At 46.8% G+C, this 21198-nt stretch overlaps 1 protein-coding gene across 6 annotated transcripts in view; it reads left to right on the plus strand.

The window, feature by feature from the left end:
- The first annotated feature begins 4252 nt into the window (after window positions 1-4252).
- LOC138844720 (protein sidekick-1-like) overlaps window positions 4253-21198 on the plus strand; it is a 193819-nt gene continuing 176873 nt past the window's right edge. For 5 of the 6 annotated variants that reach the window (XR_016217602.1, XR_011380958.2, XM_089309499.1 and 2 more), the window contains exon 1: window positions 4253-4776. Coding sequence is in view for 3 of the 6 variants with exons in the window: in XM_089309499.1 (XP_089165625.1) it covers window positions 4530-4776 (247 nt within the window). In the remaining 3 variants the exon portion in view is untranslated. The remainder of the gene's footprint in view (window positions 4777-21198) is intronic. The other variant, XR_016217603.1, reaches the window with a different exon arrangement.

Here is a 21198-nt window from a genome sequence, read left to right on the forward strand (position 1 = left end):
GGGGAGCGACATAATGGTGCCGTGACTCGGATATGAAGCCTAGGCAGGGCTTAGTGTCGTTCCCCCATGAAGACGGGGAGCGACATAATGGTGCCGTGACTCGGATAGGAAACCTAGGACGGATAGGAAACTTAGGAGGGAAGAAACGGGAAGAAATGGGAAAATACCGGAGAGAGAGAGACTAGCAAACAGCCTAGGGAAAAGCCGGACGAAAAAGGTGCCGGAAGGAGCTATTGAAAGCCTAGGCTTAGACTCGGATACGGACTACGGGGGGAAGCTGGGAGAAATCTCTAAGGTCGAAAGTGATAGTGAAAGCTAGAACAAACAGACTCGGATGCGGACTGTGGGGAGAGGCCAGGAGAAATGAGGGAGGAGTATTGTTGGAGGAAAGCTTGGGGAAACATACCGGGTAGAGAAAAATGTTAGGGAAATTGAAGCCGCGGGGGGCAGGCCGAGGCGGAGACGAAAGCCACTTTGGGATTCTCAAGTTAGCCCGGGAATAAGGGGCGAAAAGTTGAAACCAGAAGCGGAAACGTAAGCCAGATTGGGATCCGTCTGATTAGCCCGGGGACCAAAGGACGGGAAGCCAAATCGTGGGGCGGAGACGTGAGCTGGGTTGAATTTGCCAGGTTAGCCCGGGGAACTCAGATTGAATGCTAGTGGCGGAGACGTAAGCTACGCTGTGTGACTCGCGGAGGCTGCCACGCGCAGACAGAGTGTGCGGGGCTCAAGTAGATAGGGAACGCTGGGCTAGTGCGAAGCCGCGCAGATGAGAGAGGCGCGGGCTGAAGCGGCTCAGAGCCGGAAAGCTGCCGAGAAGCAGCCTCGGGGCGGGTGCCGGGAAGCTGCAGGGATAAGAGAAACAGAAGTTTAGAAGTAAAATGAGAGAAATAGGAATGTTGGCAGACAGAAGTAAAATGGGAGAAATAGGAATGCCCGGAGATAGAGAAATAGAGAAATAGAAAGGCCTCCCCACAATACTGCAATGAGAAGGCTTGGATTCGGTCTGCCTGATTAGTGAGGCGATGAGCACCTGCGGGCGGCTAGCAGCTTATGCACCGCAGGTCACCGAAGACGGGCACGTTATTAACATCAATAGTCTCCCCACAATACCGCAATGAGAGAGCTTGGATTCGGTCTGCCTGATTAGTAAGGCGGTAAGCACCAGCGGGCAGCTCGACCAGAGTATGAGCTGCAGGTCACCGAAGATAGGCACGAATCAACACCAATAAGTCACCCCACAACATGGCAATGAGAGAGCTTGGATTCGGTCTGCCTGATTAAGGCGGTAAGCACCAGCAGGCGGCTCGACCAGAGTATGAGCCGCAGGTCACCGAAGACAGGCACGCATCAGCGCCTAAAAACCTCCTCACAACATGGCGAAGAGAGGACCCGGATTCGGTTTGCCTGATTGATAGGACTTGTAAGAACCTGTGGCAACTCTAGCAAGTAGAGCAGAGTGTGTGCCGTGGGACACTGAAGACAGGCGCGTATCAACGCCAAAAAATAAAAAGAAAGGGGGATCTGTGGGGAGCAACTCGGACTAGACTAAGTTACTGGAATTAAGACTTATTCTATGCATCTGCTCTCCCACAATATGGCGCTGGGAGAGAAGAAAACAGCTTCTACACAGCTGCCTCCAGTTCAGCCAATAAACTGTAGGACTTGCTCCTGATTGGAGGAGAGCAGCGTGCTCAGCGTGTGGGCAGCCGAGTTGGGATTGGCGGAGGAGGACTATAAAGGAGGAGAGAGATGGCATGCACCAGGAACATCTAAGGGGAACATCTAAGGGGAACACCTGTGCAGCCCCCGAGAGAGCCGGCCGGCGGTGTGCCGCTCCCCTGCAGAAGTGGGGAATGTGGCTAGGGGGAACTGCCCTTCCATGGAGGTGGAAGGGACAGTAGCCAACCCGGGAAGAACCAGCAGCAAACCCGGGGAGGGCTGAGCAGATGAAAGAACAGCGCTGGGTCCTGTGTCGTTCCTCCATGAAGACGGGGAGCGACATAATGGTGCCGTGACTCGGATATGAAGCCTAGGCAGGGCTTAGTGTTGTTCCCCCACGAAGACGGGGAGCGACAGGTCCCTGCTGCCAGGATGGAGTTCCTGGCTCTTGGCTTTAGCCTGGCCCAGCCCTGGCTATTGCAGCCACTGGGAGAGTGACCCAATGGATGCAGGTGCTTGCTCTCTCTCTGTCCTTCTGCATTTCCAATAAATCTTTTTTTTTTTTAAATTGAGTTAGAGATTAATTGGCCTTTTGGACAGAAGTAGTCTCTTTTTTTTTTAAAAGAAGGAACAGCTGTCATGTAAGCTGCCCCTCCCCCTATAATGACCTAATGAATCTGGAAGCAGCAACACAGTCTGAGCACGGGGCTCAGGAGAGGTGGATTCTGGTCCTGGCTCTAACACAGTTGTTTTGCATCTATTAAACTTTCTTGGCTCAACTTCTTCAACTGCAGAACGGAGATGATAATAGAGCCTTGCCTCCGCGGGAAGATTTCGAATTAGAATTTCCCAGAGGGGTCTCTGGACTTTCTCTAGGAGCAGTGACGTCATCCATCTCTTACAACCGCCCCTGCACCGCCTGGGCTTTCCAATCTCCAAGCAAGTTTCCACAAAGCTTTCGGCGAACTGCAGAATACATCACAGCAAACAAGGCTCCGGGCACTTCTGCAGGGTCCTGAAGCCAAGAAGTAGCCCGAGCTCTGCTCATGCAGGCACTGTACGGCTGGGGATATGGGCTCCAGCTCTGATTCGAAAGCACACTCAAGGACGTAGGGCTGCTGACCAAACACAACCACTGGCTCTAGCAAGGCCACACCGGCACGAGGGAGGGGATGGAAAAGCAGCATTTATGGAGTGTGTTAGCTCACTTTCCTGCAACAACCCCGGGAGATGGGGAGTGTCCTTCACTCTGGGCAGCAATGGAGTCAACAATTGTCCGAAGGTCACAAGTAGGAAGACCTCAAAGCCCGATCTGCTCCAGGGGTGTAGCCCAAACCTCAGTCTCACAGCAAAGCAGAGGTGCTCAGAGCAATGGAGACTGGGCAGTGGGGGAAGGGGACCTGCTGACTTTGCGCAGGTCATGTCACTTGGTTAAGGCTGAGGTTTCTCCTGCCAGCACTTCTCACATACAGGCAGTGAGAAGGTGCCACTGCCCAGGGCTGGCCCAGAGAGCCCACTGAGAGCCTCCCTAGGCTCTCAGCCAACCTAGCAAGTTTGCAGCAGCTCAGGGCTGCCTGCAATACCGACAAACAAACGACAGCCCACCCGTGCCCCTGTCTCATCTGAGGACAGCAAGCCGGGAAGACAGCCCGTTTCGAAGCTCCACGATGTTGTCAGAGAACAGAGCATCCATCTCTGCCTGCCTTTTTTTGGTGTGTGTGTGTGTGTGTCCCTTCTAGCGTCTGCCTCCTCCACATGGCAGCTGCCCCAGGTCTCGGTTGCCCCATGCTGGCCAGCACCCACAGGTGCTCTGCAGGCTCCGACTCCTTGGCCTGCTGCTCCCCACTCTCCCGCCTGGGGTCCAGATGCGGACCCCAGCAGACGCGGCTGTCTCTCGGGGCGCACACCCGGGCCCCTGGCCCTTCCCCACTGGGTGATCTCACCCGATCACCATCACGTGCCCCTGGGCTCCTCCTGGCTGACTCCCAGCAGCAGCAGGCTGGGTGTCACCTTCCAGCCCTCCTCCCGCCACGCGCGGGCCTCTACGCTCCGGAGCGCTTACTTCATCCCATAAACTCGGCTAATGCTTACCACATACTCCCTGGGCGGCCGGGAGAAACCCCTCCCTTGACAGACCCTTACTCCAGACCCGGGAGCGGCGGAGGCGGCCTGTGCTGCCGGCCCCCAGGACAAACATGACCTTGGACGCCTCTACGAAGCCATGTCCACTCCTCTGAGCAGGCGGCGGCTTTGAACCAAACGGTGCCTTTTGTCCCTAGCGTTTAGGAAACCGATGGCGCCCGTTTCTCGTTCGCAATTATGGCAACTTGGCGCGGAACCCCCACGCCCCCTTCCACTGCGCCCCAAGCGCAGAGCCCCGGGCGGGGAGCAGGGCGGCTCCCAGGGCGCTTGGAGCGGCGCTGCCGTCGCGGGAAGTCGCCGGAGTCCAGCGCCGCTGCCGGCGCGAAATTGCAGGCGGGCGGGCGCGTCGAGTTTGAAAACGAGCGAGGGCCGTGGGGGCGGGCCCCGGGAGCGGAGCCGCCTCCCTCGGCCAATCAGCGGGGGCGGCGCGTGCGGCCGGGCTGTGAATGGGGAGCGGCGGCCGCGGCGGAGGGCGAGAGCCGGCGCGCGGGCGGGCGCACTTTCTCCTCAGCGCCGGGTGACAGCGCGGCGGTCGCCCGGAAGGGCTCCGGGCGTCGCGACGAGAACTGCCCCCGCTGACGACTTCTCCTCCGCCTCGCTCGACCCCTGCCGCGCACCTCACGCGGGCACCCGGGACGCCGCCCCTCAGCGCCGGGCACCGCGTCCACCCGGGGCCGTCCCAGCCGTCCGGTGCGGCGTGGCGCTCCGGGTGGCAGCTCCTCGGTATGGTCCGCGGTGCCCGGCCCTCGGTGACCGCCGGCGGCCCGCCGCTCCCTGAGTGCGCTGGGTCCTTGCCGGGCCCGTGCCTCGACCGCGAGCGCCCGGGACCCCGCGCGGCGCCAGGCATTGCCGGCGAGGACGCGGAGTGCGCAGGGCAGCGCGGCGGACGGCAGGCGGCAAAGTTCAGCCCGGGCCGCGGGCGGTGGGCGCTGCTGCTGCTCCAGCTGCACTTGCTGCGGGCGCTGGCTCAAGGTAGGCGCGGGCCGGGGCCGGGAGTGGGCTCTGGGGAGATGGGCGCCAGTCGGGGTCCTGGGCGCCGCCCCGGGGGCGGGCTCCGGAGGTCGGGCGCCGCTTCGGGGTGCAGCGCGGCGAACTTTGCGAGCGCGGGTGCGCGGTGTCCCCTGCCCCCCGAGGCGCCAGGCCAGGACTGCGGCGCGCGGGGTGCCCGCTAGACCCACCCGGGGCGGGGGAGGGGCAGGTGAGCTCCTCGAAGCCCACCCTGCGAACGAAAGCCTTTGAAGGGGAGCCCCAGGCACCCGCTCCTGGAGAGGCTGCCCGAGTCCGACCCAGCGCGCCGAGCTGGAGCCGCTGGACCGGTGTCGCTCTTTGCCCCGCGGAGTCTGGGCGGCGGTGCGGGGCTCGCCCCCGCGGACCCCCAGCGTCAGATGCAGCCGCGCCAGCTGCTGGGCGCCCCCCTCCCGGGCAACCCCGGCCTCCCGCTGCTGCGGTTGCCCCGAGCCCGACCCCTAGGTGGGAGTGTGCTGTCGGTGGAGCAAAACTTTCCGTGTCCACAGCTGTGCGGCTTGGCTTTGTTTCCCTCGCTCTGTGGGCCTCGGTTTGGAACATTCCAGTGGTGATCGCTGAAATAGGAAGCGGCGATCTGCCGATTCCAGATGACCTCTGGCACGGCGAGGGGGCATCTCCGTGAAAGGAGCTGTCCCCGGCCGGCCGGAGCCCTTCGCCTGCCCCTCAGCACCCTTTCCGCTGCAGTTCGCTGGTCTTAAAAGAGGGGGTGGGGGAGAAACAGCCGCTTACATACCACCCTTTTCGGATGAGGTCTGTAGGTTAGCCAGGCTCTTCTGCTGTTGGCAGCGCTAGTCAAATTAACTTTGGGCTGTGTTCATTAGCTGTATCCTGGAAAACCATCTCGGTGAGGAACTGGGTACTCGGAGGTTGACTGACGTGGGACAGCCTTGAACTCCAGTTAGCTGTGTTCTGCGTCACGTGCAGATGATTTAGCTTACTGCACAGGAAAGGATTCAAACGCACCAGCATGTTGACGGTCTGAATTGAAAGCCGGCATGCCACAGTTTAGAAACTAACTCAAAATTTTTAAACTGCTTATCTAATAGTATCTGAATGGTGCCTCCCCCAGGGGTTCATAAATGGGTTCCGTGAGGTCTTACTGCGTGAAAACAAATCGTCCTGCTTATGCTCAATTTAACTCCAGCATTAGTTGTACAGTTTTCATTTTTATTTGTGCTTCTTGCTTAATATCTTAGTCTGGAAGCAAGGCGTCTGTTAAGTCATTTTGTAAAATGGGATCTGGATTGCCAGAGAAGCCAGGTTTAACTGAAGAAATTGAAATCACTTGATTTGACCTTTAGAATAGAAATGGTGTTTTATTATTGAGTTTCTTTTTTTTAACTTTTATTTAATGAATATAAATTTCCAAAGGAGAATATGGATTACAATGGCTTCCCCCCCATAATGTCCCTCCAACCCGCAACCCTCCCCTTATCCACTCCCTCTCCCCTTCCATTCACATCAAGATTCATTTTCAATTCTCTTTATATACAGAAGATCAGTTTAGCATACATTAAGATTTCAACAGTTTGCTCCCACACAGAAACATAAAGTGAAAAATACTGTTTGAGTGCTAGTTATAGCATTAAATCTCAATGTACAGCACACTAAGGACAAAGATCCTACATGAGGAGTAAGTGCACAGTGACTCCTGTTGTTGACTTAACCAATTGACACTCTTGTTTATGGCATCAGTAATCTCCCTATGCTCCAGTCATGAGTTTCCAAGGCTATGGAAGCCTTTTGAGTTTCTTTAAACTCAAAAAAAAAACTTAAAAAAAAAGTGACTTGCACTTTACAGTAAGATATTTGCATTTACGTGTTTGAAGATGTGCACAGATTGAAACAGTGGGGAAAATCAGTGGCTTTGTTTTGAAGTTTATTACATGGATGTAAAGTTTTGGTCATTGGCACTCTGAAGGCTGTTTGAAGTATTTTTACAGATGAAAAATGAATGAAAATACATTAATTAAAATACTAAGGCAACTGCCAAACTTTCTTAGGGAGGAATAGTTTATTCCTTGTCGGTAAAAACATTGGTATCTGTTTTACATTTATATGGTTTGTAAAAGTGTACAGATCTTTTAGTGTAGAATTTCAAATAGATTGTCACAAATTTTAAATTCATTGACAAGTTTCTGTTCTCTGTGAAATGTGTAATATATCCATCATTTTTTATATCATTGAAAATTCATATTACAGAGGAGATGTCACCGTTTGACAAAAGCTCATGTATCTTGAAAATGAAAATTCTGGTGCTGCTATAGCGATTTCTGATGGCATGATGAGCTGGTCATATGCAAGGAGTGTGATCTCTTGAATCTTATCAGATACAATGTAATATTCTAAATGGGGTAGTTACCAGTAAGTTGCAACTGGTCATAAGCACCATGTTGTTACTATGTAGCGAGGTGAAGCTATTGGGTAGGCTTGGTCATATCATCCTGGAAGAGAATAAATGCATCATTTATCAGTATAAGTTACAAATAATCAGCAGAAGTTACAAAAGAAGATATTGTTGACCCTGGAGGCAGTTCAGATCTTACAGAAAAAAAAAAAAAAAAAAAAAACCAAAAAAACCTTTTTAATGTTCTGGAGTAACTCTGTTCTACATGGTAACAAAGAGTTGCACACTGATTATTGGTGATTATTTAATTGCTTTTGACTTTTCTAGATACCTAAAAAGCCAAATCTTTAATTCTGAAAGGCAGGTGGCAATACACACTTTCTTTATACTTTCTGCTGAGAAGCCAGATAGGAGTGGCTTGGGAGAAGGATGGATCCTAAGTATCACATGTGGTCAGTGGTGCCTTTAGCTTGACTGCTGATGTATTGGTTCTGGTGGTTTTCAGGACACATCATCAGTCCCAGAGGGATAGGAGTGCTCTTGTCAGTTACCGTCCCTGGTTATTCATAGCATGCAGTTTCTCCCTGCAGTTGTTTCCAGTCTCTTAGGCCAGTGGCTCTCAAACTTTGAGCACACACTCTCCCCCACCCACCGGCTCCCTGGAGGATTGTTAAAACTTTAAGGGACCACCTCCTTCTGTGCTAACTTGAGCTGCAGCTTGCTTTCTGTGGGATTGTGACATACACTTGAGTTTCAGAACCACTGATGTATACTGCTTTGTTTTTCCTCACTCCAGTCTGCTGATTTCCCCAGAACTCTCTAAGCTGGTGTTTCTCAAACATGGGTGCACATTGGAAGCACTTGGGAGCTTTCAGTGTTGCGCCTCCATCTGTCTTCCAGACTTTGTTGAATGGATTTGAGGTTTGACCTGGGTGGAGAGAGCCAGGCTCTCCAGCTGATTAGAATGTGTAGCCAAGTTTAAGAACCGCAGCGCTTAGCCTTTAAGTGAGATCACAGGATTCAGTTTTCCTTCAGACATTGTCCTAGGTGTCCAGTCATCCCCCAAGTCATTCCGGCAGCTTATGGACCTTAAACCTGTCTTGACTAACGCCTGTCCCAGGTTCATGATCTCTCTGAGCTACTTGCTTTTAAGCTGCGAGTTCTGTTTATTCCTGTGCAGACTGCTGAGCTCCTACTTGGGTGCTCATCTGGAGCATGCATCATAATCACCGGTGAAATCTTAAAAATAATTGAAAATTTGAGCTCCACTTGAGGTCTGTTGACTCTCAGAATTGGGCATTTTTTAGAAGTTTGACAAGTGATTCTTGTCTCTCTTGTTACATTTTTATTCTTGTGATGGTTGATCTCATAATCTCTGGGTTCTCTGCCACCCTAGCATGCTTTCCTGTGGCCTGGCTCACTTGTGTTAAGTCAGTTGCCAGCCCTGGGTGGTCTCCTAATTAGGCTTTTCTGTCAGTTGTTTGCTGGGGAAATTACAGCACAGTGTTGATCGAGGTCACTGCAAGTCTGGTTTCCTTTGAGCCCGCACTGCCTTCTGTGAATCGATAAGTGATTCATTGCCCCTCTTCCTCTTATCCCTGGCCCCTTCCCCTCACAACTTTAACTTGAGTTTCTAGGAGTCCCAGGCTACCTTGCTTGGGCTGTTGCATATTTAACAGGTGGTTATTGGCTACTTTGTTGGCCTTGCAAATCCAGTAATAGCCATTATCACCCTGTACATCCAGGAAGCTTCCTGTACTCTCAAATATTTAGGTGAAACAAAGTGGAAAGACTGCAAGTTAAATGGGTAATTAAGTGATGAATGATAAGTCTTTCTAGTTAAATGTACCACTTCAAAAAATTCCTGGAAAAAATGGAGGTATGTTGGCCAAAAAAGTGTGAAATTCATGCATTTTTTTTCACCATACCCATAGCCATGGGCTTTTTGAGGAGCCCTTGGGTGGTTTTTGGTGCATAGGATGGGGTGTGTGAAATGGCGTTGGTCTGTGGCAGGCAGTGTCATTCTGCTTGCTCTCTGGCCTTCCTCAAGGTGTCCAGGAGCCGGGAGGCTAGGGATATTGCCTGACTACACATAGAGAAGGGAATGCACATAGCAGCAGGAGGAAACACAAACTGCATTGTGATGGCTCATGCTTCAGTTTCTCTAAGCAACTTAGAAAATGGTAGTTCTGAAAGTAGGCCCTTGAAGTCCAATTCATGAAAGCAGAGGGTGGGAATGAAAATCTGGGTGAAAGGGATAGTATGAAGAAGAGGGACACTTAAGTTAGAAAAGCAAAGCTGTTGATTTCAGTTGGTTTAAATACTCTTGGTATACAATGATATATTGTGTGTAATGTAGGTGAGTATCTTAGTTCATGTAGTCCTTTTATTCTGATTTGACTTCAGTGGTTCTGTAACACATTTTCTTAAAGTTTCCCCTGAATTTGTACACTTCCCAATTAAAAAGTCATGAACAACTGTACCCATAATCCTGAGGGAGAATATATGGTTAGTTGAGCCTGCAAGTGGCACCTTCTGCCATCCTCTGGTAGCACATAGAAATTACAGTTAAAATTTTTAGTGAATTCCTGAAATGCAAAACTGTCATAGTTTGACCATACCTGAGACCTGTTGTGAAGAAGTTTATTGCAATTAATCTTGGAACTTCATTATATTAACACTAGTTTTACTATATCCAAGCATACACGCCCACAAATATTTGGGATCATTGCTTCAGGAATCTCTGTTGATGCATTTGCTGTGTTGGTATTTAGGTGATCTGGCTTCCTGACAGCTCTAAAGCCAGAGAATCATTGCATTAGGCTGGCCCCATTCCCCTGTGGTTCTTGTGGGAATGAGAATATTTTTAATAAAGCTTTCCTAGGAACACGATGTAGTGAATGGAGAAGGCATTGGGCTAAGCGTCGGTAGCTCTGGTTTTATTTCGTCTGTGACTGCCTTGCAGTGTGAGCAAGTCGGGTAGCCTCTCTTGCTCTGTTTGCTCATCTATACAGAGGGAGGCGGTTAGACTCACTGTTCAAATCTGTTCTGCTCTGATTCTCTGATCTTCTGTATGTTGTCACATCTTTTCTGCCCTTACCAGACTCTCTAAGTGTGTCTCCTCTTTGGGGATTCTGTAATTCCATATGTCTTAGTCCCTAGAATTTAACTCTCTTCATTTTAGTTTGCCAGGTATGTTCAGTGTTGAAGACAGCATTTCTCCTGAGATGCTGCTAACACATGATGCATTTCCTCTAGCCGTACAATGGTTCATGCTCAAAATTTTAGGTTCTCTAAAGCAAATTAGTGGCATAATTTATCAATGTAAGCTGTAAATTTGGAGAATTAAATAAGCATCTTATTTTAAGAAAATTTATCTAAGTGGTCAGAAGAAGAAAGAGTAATGAGATTAATAGAAATCTACCAAAGGTAATTGATGCTCTGAGAGATATAACAAGATGTGGGATAGGAATTGGTTGTAAGAATGTAGCTGTTTACTGGACAGTGACCATAAGTAATGAAAGAGATTAGTAGTTGGTGTTTTGAGTTTTCTGTGCTCAACCTCATGTTATTTTGGCTTAATTGTCTTCATTAAGGACTTTTAGTAAAGCAGAGAGTCCTTAAAATTAACACAAGAATTATTTTTCACTGTAATAGACTTAGTTGACACTAATGCTCAGGCAATATCTAGTGAAGATACAGCTATCAATCCAGTTTCTTGACAACTGATAAGATTTATTTATTTACTGATCTTTGGAGATTAACTTGTGGAATGGGGCTAAGAAGGTACTTCTTGATGTTTTTGGCTTTGCTGTATTTTAAAAAATATTATGATTTTTAATCGAGTAGTGTTTGCAGATGTGAACTTTAGAAAATGGGCTAGACCCTGGAACTCGTATTATGATGCAGAAAAAAATCAGGTTTTCGTGCAGTGGTGTGCTGCTTTTTCTGAACTCTGTATTCTGGATTTGATTCTTTAGCATGTGAGATTTGCAGTACTCTGTAAGTTTGATTCTTTAGCATGTGAGATTTGCAGTACTCTGTAAGTTTGATTCTTTAGGCATGTGAGATTTGCAGTACTCTGTAAGTTTGATTCTTTAGCTTGTGAGATTTGCAGTACTCTAAGTTTGATTTAACACAGGTGATGTTTTCAAGAAAAGAATATGGGGAAGTAACCAAAGAGTGACTGTGGTGGCCAGGGGAGAAATATGACTCCTACTATTGTCTCTGTGACTATTGATAATAATTGGGGGTGGGAACTTAAGTACCCCAAGAAATCTGAGTATTTCAGATGTGAAATAAGGAGGAATTTTTTTTTATGTCATTGTTGTAACCTAGTCACATTTATACAAGGTGGTCACTTCCAGGGGTGGTAGTGTCTGTGGGTTTTTTTTTTCAATGTAGTCCTAAATTTATTTGTGGTATGTTTCTGATTGTCAGAGAGGGGTTTTTTTCAGAGTGAGGTTCAGTTCTGCCTTGACTTCTCCCTAGATGTTGGAGATGATGCAGAAAGAACAAGATAGTGTGTGACCAAGCCCCTCTGTATGATGGAAGTCAGTGTTGATTTTATATACAAACCACCAGATGACAACAGAAAAAGTCTTCGCATAGAATATAATCTGTGGTTTCTACAACTCCTTTGTTTCTTCTGTGACACACTACTTTACAATGTATTTATGCAATAGGTAAAATTTTGGTTAAGAGCAAGGTGAGTTTATAATACTTGACGATGCAATATCACAAGTAGGAAAGAGAATGGTGGGGAAAGTTCAGTCACCTAGATAGAGTTGGCATTTATGCTGTATTGTGTGGGCTGTACCCAAAGAAACAGGGACATAACATGATTTTGTATTTGTTTAAATGATTATTTATTTGAAAGTCAGTTAAACAGAGAGAGGCAGAGAGGCAGAGAGGCAGAGAGAGAGAGAGAGAGAGAGAGATACCTACCTGCCATTCGCTGCTGGTTTACTCCCCAACTGGCTGCAACAGATGGAGCTGTGCTGATCTGAAGCCAGGAGTCAGGATCTTTGTCCAGGTCTCCCACATGGGTGTGGGGGCCCAAGGACTTGGGCCATCCTCCACTGCCTTCTGAGGTCTGCCATCCTCCACAGCAGAGAACTGGATCAGAAGTGGAGCAGCTTTGACTTGAACTAGCACCCATATGGAATGCCGGCACTGCAGGCAGTGGCATTACCGCTACGCCACAGTGCAGGCCCTGATTTATATTGTATAGTTACGCTTTTACTTCTGATGTAAATTGTTAGTACTCTTAAATTTGAGAGGCAGGGAGAGACAGCTTGTGCTCCAATCTACTGGTTCAGTCTTTGGATACCTGCTGTGGTTGGACCAAGACTGAAACCAGCCACCAGGAACTTGATCTGGGTCTCGTATGTGAGTGGCAGGGACCCAATTGAGGCATCATTGCTACTTCTAAGATTTGGATTAGCAGAAGCTGGACTCCAGAGCCAGAGCTGAGCATTGAGCCCCAGTACTCTAATAGGGACACAGGTGTCTTAACTGGAAGGGCAAATGCCTGTCCCTGATTTTTTTTTTTTCCGCTTTCATGAAGCCCTTACTGTGATGGTTTGGAGAACATAAAGGAAAGCATGGGCTTGACCTAAAGCATTTTATATAACATCTTTAAATGGAAGAGGTGCATGAGTTTACAAACATAGACTGTATGTATATATATGCTAGGCAAAGGTATTTTTTACTTTATGTGGAATTTCAGTTTTTGCTTTGTAGGTATACTATCTTTAAGTGTGTTACCATAGTTCTTTCAAAGCCTTTTTCTTAGCAACGAATCTTGGTTGCAAGCTAGAAACTTAGTCTGAACTACTTTAGAGAAAAAGGGTTTTTTTGGAAGGGTCCTGGGGTATCACAGTGTAATGAGAAAAATACCTTGAAATGTGGGCAGGTTTAGGTTTCTGCTCTGCTTCAGGAGTCACTGGAGCCAAGTGCTGAAAACCTCAGGTGCTGTCCTCTTAGTCATCATTTCTCAGTTTGCTCCTCTTTCTGTCCTGGCATCATTTTTGGCTCACTGCAAATTGCTTTGTTACTGAAACCCAGATGTCACCAATACTTGCATTCCTATAGTTTCAGACTCTGGAATAAAGATGGACTTAAAGCTATGATTTTGAGTCTCAAATTGATGAAAAAATAAGATTTGTATTTTAAAATCATCTTTTGGGGAGGATGTGCTTTTTTGGTTTGTTTTGCACAGTGGAGAATGGGTTGAAAGAAATGAGAATGTAGATGAGTTAGGCTGTAGCAGCTGGGCAAGGGTGGTGTGGTTCTTGGGCTGGAGGAAGATGGATGCCGTAGAGGTTAGAGAGGAAGAAGATGGTCAGAATTTGGTCATAGGTTGCAGATGTAGGTGAGTGAGAAAATAAGGGTGATTTCTGGTTTCTGACTTGCATGACTGGTTGGGTAGTAAGTTTTTCACTGTGATTGGACCACCACAGCGTGGGCAGTGTGATCCTGATTTTGGTTTTGAGTGCATTAGTGTGAGGTCCCTATAGAAGCAACCAGGCAGAGCTTTTAAGAGGCTGTTTGGATGGATGTTTTTTACAGTCACAGGAAGGGTAGGGGCTTTGGGTACAAGTGCTTGTGGATAATATATACTGTTTAAGAGGCTGGACTTGGTATAAAATAAAACTGACTCAGCCTCTTGCTAGCTGTGTTTTCTTGAGTTGGCTACTTAATCTTCGAGCTTTATTTTCCTCATCCCTGAAGAATTGTGTAGTAGTTGAACCTTCTTCATACAGGTATTGTGAGGATCAATTGATAACAGGTGAGGTATTTTGCGCCTTATCAAGTACATAGTATGCAGTTAGTACTTGTGAGGTGGTGTTACTGTTTACACGTTGGTGGCTAGAAATCCACAAAATGTCTTCTCAGTATTAGGGAATAATGAGTCACTGTATTGGAGATGGAGAATGTGAATGCTTCATATAAGGAGAGAACTATTATAGGAATATTAATCTGATTATGGTTTACTGGAAGAATTCTAGAGGGGAGAGTTAAGGGCATATATTAGGAAATGATTGATAACATAGCGATAACAAATATATGACCGGGGCTGGTGCTGTGGTGGAGTGGGCTAAGCCTCCGCCTTCAGTGCTGGTATGCCACATGGGCGACGGTTGAGTCCCAGCTGCTCCACTTCCAATCCAGCTCTCTGCTGTGTCCTTGGAAAGCAGTAGAAGATGGCCCCAGTGCTTGGGCCCCTGCACCCACGTAGGAGATCTGGCAGAAGCTCCTGGCTTCTGCTGTTGCTACCATCTGGGGAGTGAACAAGCAGATGGAAGACCTCGCTCTCTCTCTCTCTCTCCCTCCCTTTTCCCCTCCCTCCCTCCCTCCCTCTGTAACTCTGCCTTTCACATAAATAAATAAATAAATCTTAAAAAAATAAATTGAACAGTAAAGAAAAAAATGACCTGAGGTAGTGTTGGAATAGAAAAACTGGAATGATCAAAAAATATTGCTGCAGAGAGGTGAATGAGATGAGTACTAAAAAGACCATTGGATTCATTGATTAGATGGGAAGTGGTGATCTTTTCCAGTCTTCTGATTTCACTAAAATTCTAGGAGTGAGATACAAGATGAATTAGAATTATTAAATGAGTAGACAGGCATTTGAAATAGCGAGAAAATGATTTTAGTATGTCTTGAATTTTTTTACCCCAAATTTGAAAGTTGTTGTCAAGGCTGAAAAAAATGTAGGCCATTGTCATTGGCAAAATGGAAGTAATCATCACAATTTTCTGAAGTTAATGTTCCAGCTTTGTATGTTCTAACTACTGGAGGCTTCCAGCGACATTGCCAACACAGCTCATATGGAGACTGCCCATCTTACTCTCCTATAAGCACAGAAATTGCTGACAAAATATAGCAACAATAGCCCAAAACATTTGCGAGCTTGAAAGACCATGAAATGCCTTGTGCCAGAGGTGAAAACTGACAGCTGGGAGGGTACAAGTGCCACAGGCTTGGTCTGGAGGATCTCTTGAAGGAGCAGAGGTGGTGTGAGGCCTGCATACAGTAGGAGGGTGGAGTGGAGGTCCTCCAGCACAAAATCATGATGGGCTGTTACATCTGTGAGAGAAGGCTGAGAACAACTTGACTGCTAGTCTGAGAAAGTGCAGAGAACCTTGTGCTTCAGGGCTGGTGATAATTGGGATTAATAATAAACAGTAAACCAACAAGACATCTAAATTCCAAGGCTGCAGCTCACAATGGGAGTGAGTTCAAATCCACAATTTCTTAAAATCTAACCGTCAAGCTGAGAAATTAGCACAGAACCTAGTCCACAACAATGGACACTAATAGAGCCCTTAGAAGGAACTGTGATGCTGTCCTGCAGAGCCAATTCATTGGTGTCTACTGAAGAAACAGCTCGTGCCAAAGATGAGCTTACAATACACAGCTGTCCAGCCACACAATGAAATGAATTACTATGAAAGAGAGCAGATTATCAATAAGATAATTAGTACTTCAGTAGGTAGATGATAGGACATATGAAAGAGATTATTTATTTAAAATGATTGGAGATAAGAGGTAAGACCCCAGTGAAAGATTGCAGATTGCAGATGAGAAAAAGAACACAGAAAAGAACCAAATTGAATTCTTAGAAATGGAAATTATAGTCATTAAATTTTAAAAAGTAACCTCAATGGGCAGGTTAAATAGTTGTAGATATAATTGAAGAGAAAGCTATTGATTTTAAAGGAGATTGGATCAAACTGCTTAGAATACAGTACTGAGGAATAAAGAATGGAAAATGAGAAGTTAAAACTCATGAACTTGAGAATGAGAGGTTCAGTATTGCCTTCTGTGAATTTCCCGAAATAGGGAGTAGGGGAGGAACTATTAGAAGATAAATGGGCCGGCACCGCGGCTCACTAGGCTAATCCTCTGCCTTGCGGCGCCGGCACCCCGGGTTCTAGTCCCGGTCGGGGCGCAGGATTCTGTCCCAGTTGCCCCTCTTCCAGGCCAGCTCTCTGCTGTGGCCCAGGAGTGCAGTGGAGGATGGCCCAAGTGCTTGGGCCCTGCACCCCATGGGAGACCAGGATAAGCACCTGGCTCCTGCCATCAGATCAGTGCGGTACGCCGGCCGCGGCAGCCATTGGAGGGTGAACCAACGGCAAAAGGAAGGCCTTTCTCTTTGTCTCTCTCTCTCACTGTCCACTCTGCCTGTCAAAAAAAAGAAAAAAAAAAAGATAAATGGTTGAGAAATCTTTCATTTTCATTGCAAGGCCCGAGTTCTTAGGGTCCAGAAGCATAGTGAAATCAAGCTGGATTAAAACAAATTCAAGCCTAGACACAGCATAGGTGGAACACTAAGAAACAAGCACCTGAGGACAGTGGATTGTCTGCATTGGCAGGTGACTCTAGGAAATGACAGTGTATTTTATTCTTGTAATTTGCTGATGGTAGATTCTAACTGTTGTTGCTACAAAAAGTTTGTGAACTACTGGGCATTGTAATTGACTTTAGCCATTCTGCAGTGTATATTTATTTCAAAACAACATAGTATACATGATAAGTGTGGTTTTTGTCAATTAAGGAGAGTATAGGTAATTCAGTTTGCTTTAGCGAGTAAGATGTGTAAGGCAGTAAAGGCATAATGCTAATAAAATTGTTTGTTACTTCATGGAGCTTACATTTGATTAGGGCAGAAGTGCACTGATACTAAGTTACTGCAGTGCAGTTCACCGTGGCTGGTGGAGGGGTTGAGGTGAGGCGGAAGCTTTAAGCCACAGAGAGTCTGAGAGGTCAGCTTTTGGGACATGAATAGGGGTAGAAGTAGCAGGCCCTGCTTGAGGTGCAGCGATTCCGAGAACAGAGATGTAAGAGGAAGAAAGACTGAGCCAGAGGACTTGAACTTGGTGCTTATAGAATAATAGGATTCTTGCTGAACAGGTGCCAAACATCAAGACCTCCATGGTTAGGCAGTGAATTTCAAGTTACATTCTGAACTGGGGTTTTGCTGCCATGGATAGGGGAAGACAAAACTTGGGTCTTCTTGGCTTTCAGCTACTTTAAATGCCAAAAGGATAAGGTATTTTTAGCAACAATTCAAAGAAGCATATACATGGAAAAAAGTACATGGTTAAGATAACCTTAGTGCTTGAGAGTTAAGGACAGTTGAGAATGCAGTCATTTTCGTTGATGAGGTAACTTGATATTTAGTTGGCTGATGGTTGCTCACCAACAACTCCTTAACTTTGAAAGTTACTTATATCTAATGTGGAGGATTACAGTTCGTCAAAAATTGTCTACATTTCTAACTGCTGTTTTCTGTGCAACCAGAAGCATGAAACAAGTTGTAAAATGCCTCTAATGTAGATCAATTCTTCACAGCAAATAAAAAATTTGGCATTTATTAGCTGTGACTAAAACTTAGGAAAAAATTCACAAGTACTTGGCCTTCAAAGTTTTTGTTTCTTGGATGAATAAACTGAGTTTCATTTTAGATACCCTTGGCAACAAAAGAGATTTTTAAAAAACAATGCCAACCTCATTTGGCATGTGAATAAATTATCCCAAATTGTGGGGAGCAACTCGGACTATACTGTTACTGGAATTAAGACTTATTCTATGCATCTGCTCTCCCACAATATGGCGCTGAGAAGGGAGAAACAGCTTCTACACAGCTGCCTCCAGTTCAACCAATAAACAGCAGGACCTGCTCCTGATTGGAGGAGAGCAGCGTACTCGGCGTGTGGGTAGCAGAGTTGGGATTGGCGGAAGAGGACTATAAAGGAGGAGAGAGACAAACATGCACCAGGAACATCTGAAGGCACACCTGAGCAGCCCCCGAGAGAGCTGGCCGGCGGTGTGCCGCTCCCCCGCAGAAGTGGGGAAAAGTGGCAGGGGGAACCGCCCTTCCACGGAGGTGGAAGGGACGGTAGCCAACCCGGGAAGAACCAGCAGCAAACCCGGGGAGGGCCGAGCAGACGAAAGAACAGTGCAGGGTCCTATGTCGTTCCTCCACAAAGAAGGGGAGCGACACAAATCAGTTAGTGAGGACACATTGGGCGACCTAACCTGCTCTGTGATTTTGCTTTTATGGTATAGGCATGGTTGGCTTGAGTCCTCTGTCTCTTGTGTTCCAGTCAACACCAGGTGATCCTGGCCAAAATGAAGAGGATCTGAATCTTTCTGGCTGCTTTTTTAGTGGATCATATAGCATGTATGAGGACTACAGTACTGTGTAGGTTTTAGGAAGGGTGCTGTAGAGTGGCTCCAGTTGACATGAAAAGTGTTCAGCATATATGAGAGGTCTTGGATATGTTCATGGAAAATGTATATTATGAAAAAACTGCATGGATTTCTCATTTTCTTTGTATGAAAGAGCTCATCTTTTTTTTTAATTATTATTGACAGAGTGGACAGTGAGAGAGACAGAGAAAAAGGTCTTCCTTTACCATTGGTTCACCCCAAAATGGCTGCTGTGGCCAGCGCACCGCGCTGATCTGATGGCAGGAGCCAGGTGCTTTTCCTGGTCTCCCATGTGGGTGCAGGGCCCAAGCACTTGGGCCATCCTCCACTGCACTCCCTGGCCACAGCAGAGAGCTGGCCTGGAAGAGGGGCAACCGGGACAGAATCCGGCACCCCGACTGGGACTAGAACCCGGGGTGCCGGCGCCGCAAGGCAGAGGATTAGCCTTGTGAGCCACGGCACCGGCCAAGAGCTCATCTTTTAAACTTGATTTTTCATGAACTTTTGAAGTGCCCTCTGTACAAGTGGAAAAGGATCTGGAGCCAGAACACTGAAATGGCAGTTGCCTCTTGGTGAGTAGGATTGTGGGTCTTTCCTTTTATTTGTCTCTGTTTTCTGATCTTCTTTGAGCATCTGTTGCTTTTTACAGAAGAAATGATGTAAAATCTCAGAAAAACAAAGTAATGAGGATATAACATTAGGTAAACAGCAAGTAAGAAATTACTTGGCTTTTTATAGTGTAATGAGTATGGTTGAAGGAGTAGGGCAGCCTGCTTGACACAGTTATCTCTGTGTTGTAGAGGGGGAGGAATATTTTCTTTTCTTTTTCAATAGTCTGCTTCAAACGGCAAGCATTTGTAACCTTTTTAAATTATGAAAGCAATTAAAATTGAGTGCAATGTGGTGTTAGTGGATTTTAGGAGGAATGGGGAATTAAAGAGTTAATTGGTTCATCCTGAGAGCATGTGAGTGGACATTGGATTTCAGTGCTTGTTTTCTATTTGAGCTTAAATTAAATTCTGTTTGAACTTAAATTATTGTTTGGGGCCTTATTTTGTTCATGTATTTGAAAAAGGCATGGCATGCTGTTTCTTAAGTTACAGGCTCATTGTAAGAACAAAAAATTCCTTTGAAAGATGAATTGATAAACATATTTGTACCATTGATTTCTGGTTAGTGCTGTTTAATCTTTATGATTCTACTGTAAGATTCTTCCAATAACAACTCTGATATGGAATCTATGTAGCACATTGACTTTTTTTTTATGGTGGTATGCACAATAATATTTGAAGCATGTGGTTGTAAGTGAAAATTTGTGAATTTAAATGTCCATGAATTTAGTATGTAGAGTATTTGAGTTTTTTAAATGTACAAATGTAAATTAGAGCATTTTTTGTGAATGCTGTAGTGTAGTAGGCAACTACTGGGTGGCACCTGACTCGCTACAATATACCAGTTTCGGGGACCCACTGGCCATCTCTCTGCCTGTGGGGAGCAAATCGGACTAGACTAAGTTACTGGAATTAAGACTTATTCTATGCATCTGCTCTCCCACAATATGGCGCTGGGAGAGAAGTAAACAGCTTCCGCACAGCTGCCTCCAGTTCAACTAATAAACTGTAGGACTTGCTCCTGATTGGAGGAGAGCAGCGTACTCGGCGTGTGGGCAGCCGAGTTGGGATTGGCGGAGGAGGACTATAAAGGAGGAGAGAGACGGCATGCACCAGGAACATCTGTGGGGAACATCTAGCTGAGGGAACACCTGTGCAGCCCCCGAGAAGAGCCGGCCGGCGGTGTGCCGCTCCCCTGCGGAAGTGGGGAATGCGGCCAGGGGGAACTGCCCTTCCACGGAGGTGGAAGGGATAGTAGCCAACCCGGGAAGAACCAGCAGCAAACCCGGGGAGGGCCGAGCAGACGAAAGAACAGCGCAGGGTCCTGTGTCGTTCCCCCATGAAGACGGGGAGCGACATGATGGTGCCGTGACTCGGATATGAAGCCTAGGCAGGGTTTAGTGTCGTTCCCCCATGAAGACGGGGAGCGACACTGCCCATCATGACCTGCCTTGTTTCTGTGGAGCTCTACAAATCCCTATAGCCTGGAGCTGGTCTGGTTCATGTCTATACTGAGGTTTGGATGTTAGGTTTTTACTCCAGTTTGTTTTCCAGTGAATTCCCTCTTTATGCTTAAACTGTCCAGAGATTCTGCTCTTTAAGCAAATAGTATTCAGACCTTTTGAAAATGGGTGGGGAGGGCACTAATAAGCATTGCCAACAATTTTGAATGACCATAAAATTACAGCAGTTCTAAAAGTAAAGGTAAGTAGAAAAATGCTGATTTGTTTTCACAGCAACTTCTTTCTTTAACATATGTAAACTTCATGCATTTCATAAGTACAAATTTAGTAACATAATGATTCTTCCCTCCACCCTCCCTCCCTCCCAAATTCCCACCCCTCTTCAAGAGTATTATTCATTTCAACAGATGAAATTAGTTTTCAAGTGTTAGGGGTTTTGTTTGCATCTGGAAAATTCCATGTCCTAACCTTGCTTAGATGGTTCCATGCTTCATCTTTTTAGCTTTGTTCAGTGACCATATTCCCCTGGGTCTGTCCTCTGCCCATTCTTCTCTGCTTTGTTGACTATGTTAGAGTGGCCTTTCTTCTTTCCACGCCTCTGTCTAGGTTTCTGCAATGTCTTCTCTGGGGTCATAGGAACAGCCTTTTCCTTTCCATGGGTAGAAGCTGGTTTGGTCCATACTTAGGATGTGAGCAATGTTGATGATGAAGACGTCTAAAA

This window comes from Oryctolagus cuniculus, chromosome 12 (assembly GCF_051225735.1).
Source record: "Oryctolagus cuniculus isolate XC-2025 breed Fujian yellow rabbit chromosome 12, ASM5122573v1, whole genome shotgun sequence".
Classification (NCBI taxonomy): domain Eukaryota; kingdom Metazoa; phylum Chordata; class Mammalia; order Lagomorpha; family Leporidae; genus Oryctolagus; species Oryctolagus cuniculus.